At 39.5% G+C, this 6,000-nt stretch overlaps 1 protein-coding gene across 6 annotated transcripts in view; it reads left to right on the top strand.

The window, feature by feature from the left end:
* The window catches only part of GAA1 (glycosylphosphatidylinositol anchor attachment 1), an 85,744-nt gene that overhangs the window by 78,678 nt on the left and 1,066 nt on the right, over nt 1–6,000 (top strand). The window contains exon 8 of one of the 6 annotated variants that reach the window (XM_022830379.2): nt 286–676. The exons of the other annotated variants lie outside the window; for them this stretch is intronic. Coding sequence (XP_022686114.1) covers nt 286–310 — 25 coding nt within the window. The 3' untranslated portion in view covers nt 311–676. Of the gene's footprint in view, nt 1–285; nt 677–6,000 lie in introns of those variants that run through there. 6 annotated transcript variants of the gene reach the window in all.

Below are 6,000 nucleotides of genomic sequence, written 5' to 3' on the forward strand. Positions count from 1 at the left end.
GGAGGTAATGGTATAATAATAGTTTGCAGCAAACGTTAAATCGTGTGGAATATCCTAAGTTAAAGCACCTAAGAATATATTTCGCTGATTTTTCTAATATATAAAACTATTTTAATGGAAAGAAGTTCAAAAGTATTTACTCCGTAGTATACGCAAAACGACAAGATTGTCAGTGAGGCTCGTAAGCGATCATTACTTACAGAATTCTAAAAAAAATTTTAATCTTGAGTTAATTCAAACGATTGCAGTATGTTGTTTCTTTTTTCTTATTGCATTCTATTTCAGTGATACTCTGATAACCCTAGAGTGAATGATTTACGCGATAGCATAGGCCCGCAAGATAGGCAGTTTTATCGTTTCGGAGCGGCTCTGATATTATCGTGAAGCAAAAAACGCGGGCCATCAAAGAGTTTCATTGACACTTTGAATGGAATTTCTTCTACTGCCATTAAACCATTGTTTACGAAACTTTCTTAGGGTAATTGTTTCCACTGATTGTTGTACTACCTTCGTTAATGCAAGAGTAATGTCAAAGTATTAAGGCGTCAAATATAATAATAACATAACCTAAGAATAGCGACAAAAATCAATATTAGTAATAAAGCGAGTAATAAAGTTCAAACTACCTCTATATAATGATCTTCTAATAAAATAATATATATTTGTATTAAAAATATTATCCTAGCAATGATTTTTTTAGGAAGAAGAGGGTAAGTAGCATGTTCTTTTCTCTAACAGAATGGCAATAGAAAACGTTGTCTTTATTTCGAAGGGTAGGCCGCTACTAACGTAATTGCCTCTTGGGCACCCTGGCAAAGGCCATAGCGTGTATCAAAGAAGCATGGCTGCAATTTTTCGCCGAAAAATGTGACTTACAAATATCCTGAGAACTTTTGCTTTTAACAGCAGTTCGCTGAATTACTGCAGGGGCATCTTCGACTGGGTTTTGCCTACCAGTCTAAGTTGTACCTGCTCATTTTCATGAATACCGGAAGCGTTTTACAGTCTATACTAGAACACTGTTCTAAGCCCACTAGTTGGAAAAGGGGTATCTTAACACCTTGGAAATACATATACAGAATGGGGTATTTAAATTGGGACATGTGCTAGAAGTATCACTTCTGACAGTTATGTCTATACTACAGAGTATTATTTACCGCGACTACATTTTTTACTCAGTACATAAACTACTTATTAGGAATTGTTAAATTACTCCTTCTTTAATGCGTAAGTGACTTTTTTGTAGTAAGGCCACGTCAAGCGAGATTGTTAAGTGTGAAATCGCTAAAGTGTCGCTCGAATACGCAATATACAAAGTATTCTAGTTACTAGAAAAAAGTGAGTTTCCACTAGTAGCAAGAATAGCGAGTAGGTGCGCATCTGCTACAACCAGCAGCCCGCCAAAAATTTGTTCAACATGCATGTATACATATTTCGTAAAGCTTTTTTGAGTTGGTGGTTCTCATATAACTACTTGCCCATATAGGATTTTTAGCTATTATTTGATTTGCTAGAAGCACATACAAATACTTATCGAATAAGCACTCTTTGAGGTGCTGGTTTCTGAAAGCCAACGAAATGCAATTCTTTTACTTTCATCAAATAGATTACCTCGCTTTTCCCCGGCGCCACTTGAAGGAACTGCTTCTTTATCCAGTTCACTCATACGCCCTGTCTACTATTTTCTAAATAGCAATGAAGGTTGACTTGATCCAACCAAAACCGTATTGTGAGTCTAACAAAACTTGCTTAGCCTTTATTTCGTGCTCAAACCTACCTATCATAATGAACTCCATAATCCTGGAAACCGTACTGAGGAGGCAGTGGGTCTATATATTATTGTGCCTGTTCCCTCCGGTTTCAGAATCAGGACTATTCCTCCGGGAATCGTTCCTTGCGAAAAAATTCGTTATATACAGGCTAAGGTGAATGGTCCATGCTTAGATCCACGATTTGAGGATTGGTGCAAAAGGCGCATGGAAAATCTTTAAAAAAGGCTCGATGGGCGGTTTCTCTCAAAGAAAGCCGGTTCGCTGAAAGAGCTCCTTCGTCGTTGCAGGGAACAAGCGAAACGTTCAGCGAATTCGCGAATGCCAAGTGGATTCAGCAAGATAAACTGGGTGTAAAAGTCGAGTTTAGTATGTTCTGGAGTAGCATTTGAAGGACGGCGATAGAGCATCTTTCATTGATTTTCTCACTGCGGCTAAGGTAGCGTTTTATGCTATGTTAGTTCTGGTCATGCAAGACTGTATGTGAGAGGAATCTGGCATTTGGTAATAGGATCGACCGCAGCGAACTGTGTTCATTCTGCGTTTTATGAGCACTATTTGTTCCGTTAACGAGAGTGCGGCTCGGACCTCGGGTCAACCCACCAGTTCGATCACCTCGAACCTCTACAACGATGCCAACCTCATGGCACAGCAACCAGCGAGCCATCAGTGGGCAGCACTGACTGTTGCATTACGAGAAGGTAGGAAAATAAAGCGTTTTTTAATCAGGCAAAACATTGCGTATCGCTTTGACTTAAATTATGTAGTACGTACTTCTGAAAAAACTAGTGTCGCTTCAAGTGTCGTCAGGTACGACCCAAACGCATAGAAAACTGTTTGAGGCTTAGTGGCATGCTATTTTTCGGACTGAAGAATTTGGGCTAGACTACGTGCGTACGTACCCAGCTGCGACACGTGCCGGCTTGCGATTGGAAGTACGTTCCTTTCTAGCCTATCAACGGATATTTCTGGATATAGGTAAGCATGAACTTTATGTTGTAAAGAGAATAGCCGAAATTACTGATATGAAATGAGTTTCCTATCGCGAAAACAAGATCTGTGTTAAAATTATGAGAGTCTCCTTGGGTAAATCTGGTGTCGCAAGCACGTACAAGACATTCTCGATTGCGCCCAAAACCGGAAGCTATGCCATCTGATAGTCGGTCGTAAAAACTCTGGAATTATGTCCAACACGCGCAAAAGGATATTTCGAGAAGGTTTGGATAATGCAGCATGACGTTGGACCCACTGGGCGCTAAAAGACTGGGGTGAGAACATTCTTCCGGTAACCATGGGCGAGTTGTAATGAATACATTATTGTGGTTTAAATATATGTATAAATATACGACCACGGCTATATAATCGCAAAGCGAATAGCTCTAAAGCGTTCATTCTTGCCACCCAACGATAAAGCTTTGACAAAATGATGCTTTCATATAGGAAAAAACTTGGACGGGCTCCTTCTAGTAACAAATGTGCATTCACCGACTGCTCCTAGTACAAGACAGAAAGCATTTTTTTAAAACAAAATAACAAGCTCGTGCGTCTTTTTTTTTGGGCGAAGATCAGTTAATATTGAAGCTTTACGTATTGGACCAATCGCCACCAAAATTAAAAATGTTGATCTTAGTCTGAAATAAACGGACTATATTGTTGCCAACGTTTATGTAGTTTCTGAGAACCTAAAAAAAAAGATTCCAGAAGGCAAACTAAGATCATCAATTGAATTCAGATTTAAACGATTTAAGAATCCATTAAAAGGCATTTTTTTAACGGCCGTCTTAGCGGAGAGAATATCTGTTCTAAACTTGGATCGTCCGAGTTTTAACGGTTAGTAAGATTTTGTTTGCGCCTTCTGAAATTTTCGCCGTTTCCTCCGTTTTAAGCTGCTCCATTTTTGAGATTTATATTCTGCTATCAGCCCAAAATTTTATTTCATTGGAATTTGTTTATGTAACGCATTTACGCTGCACACGAGTTTACACCTATCAATATAACTTGACACAAAGTTACTATTAAAGCATTATTTGCCCATTAATAAACGAATATCTTGGAAATAACAGGCTTGGGTCTCGTTTGGAATTGAATTTGCGATCGTGATCATAACCGTCAGAAATGCACTTTTCGCGCACGCAGAACATCTAAACTGCCTAGTTCTGTTTAGCTACAGTTTTATTAATAGAGCATAAAAAATTCTCAGTTCAGGCGCGCTGCTCTGTATGTATAGATGTATTCTAAACGTTGCATATACACATATATACACACATGCATCGCCTTAACTTTAATGCATATTAACCAAACGTCCCAGTAAACGAAGCTACCCATAGAAGAGCAGATATATTATACATCACTTCGCGCAGATGACTTCTACAGGACGTAGGGTCTAACGTGAACGCCATTGTAATCATATCCAAGGTCGTTCGCGGGGTACTCGACGCCGCCAAACCAGAGGAGTGGCCCGAAGAAATTGTGAGGGCACATCAACTCTAATACTTTCCGGACCGATAGTTTAGAAAGGCGTCGAGATCCTGGTGCTAATAGAAACCTGGGCGACTAGCTCACTCAATCTCTCCGATCTGCACGTTATGAACTACCCGCTTCGGAACAGATGTGATCCAGGGCATCCCACTAGAGTTCTGTCCGTGCGTTATAATCATAAAGCATGTGCCCTTTCCCTGTTTAGCTGAAAATAACATTATTGTGCCTATTTCCGCTATTTTCCCATGACATACGTATGGATAAAGAAGCATATTAACAATCTGCAGATACTGCCCTTCACCCAACATTGATCCCACTGTCCAGTCGCAGCTGGTGGTCCTAACGGTAGTTTAAACCGACGCGACTTAAATCGCACATTTAACAGACTAATTAAAACATGTTACCGGAATTTCGATAGATACATATATCCACCGAGATTATATATATATATATATATACCGAGATTATATATATATATATATATCGAGAGAGAGATACCGCACGCAATTCACATATGAATTGCGTGCGTGAGGCTACCCGATAACTATAGTTCTAAATAGATATAAATTTAATCTAAAGGAAAATTAACGCTTATTGTTTACATGTAAAAGTATGTTGAATAAGAACGACATTCCGATTATTTCGACTATGTGGCAAAATACGACAAAAAAGATGAGCGTGGCATATGTAGCAATCTGATATCAATGAGACAGATCCTATCGCAGGCATAGATCTCAGATTAGCAACCATTAACCTCATTGTAATGACCAGAGCTAATCAATGCAAAAGTGTATCAGAAAGTGCTATTATTTATTAGATAGCACAGTCTACCAATACTGGGTGGTAGGTTTGTCACAGTATGTCCGCATTTCGAAAGGCTCATGCGGATTTCAGTTTCTGTATCACTAACTCGAGTTCGGTACCAGTCCAAGGACATGCCGAAAGCTCAGTGGGATTATTGACGTTTCGAGGTCAACGTAGCTCAAAATAAAGTTCGTTTTCTTAGAAAAAATTAATCGACGAAAAAAGGCTGACACATATCTCAATTGCCACAGCTCTCATGGTGAAAATGGTACCTTCCAGAACTGCTAAAAACCAACCACTAACGCCCAAATGTGAAGAATCTTCCGGAGTACGCTTACGCAGTCATCCCAGTAGCCAATATACTCAAGATGAAGGACTATGCACGACAATTCATCCAAATTTACCAGTCATCCATCCTACCAAGAACCACAGGCCCTGCTCCGATGAATCTCTATTGCCTCGCAAAAAAGCGGAATAAACCTTCAGGCTGTTACTAAAGATATGCTCGCAACGTATTTTTTGGCTGCAGAGTTTAAGACAATTTTGCTGAAGAAAGTACGCCAGTTAAAAAGATATATGTAATTGACGATGTCGGGGAGTCAGCTAATATCGAAGGCGGGGTGGCAGCCGCACAAATAATTAATACTATGGCTCGACTGCGTACACAATCAGCTTTAGTTCTTTGACTAAACATTTTCCTAATATGATCATGACAGGTGATACGATACGCCATATGGTGCTATTGTTTGTTGCAGTCTGTGACAAAAGTTTTCGAAAGAGTGCAACCGCTTAAAGTGAAAGCTCACCATGCAAGAGATTCTACTAAGAAAACCTGTAGAACAATAAAACAACTCCGACAGGATCCGCAATTAGCACTCATTTTACACCTCGTTCTGACTTCTTTCTAGGCTGCACTTTTTATTTATTATCTATGCACTGGAACTTTGTG

Source organism: Varroa jacobsoni, unplaced genomic scaffold (assembly GCF_002532875.2).
Source record: "Varroa jacobsoni isolate VJ856 unplaced genomic scaffold, vjacob_1.0 scaffold_25, whole genome shotgun sequence".
In the NCBI taxonomy this organism is placed as follows: Eukaryota; Metazoa; Arthropoda; class Arachnida; order Mesostigmata; family Varroidae; genus Varroa; species Varroa jacobsoni.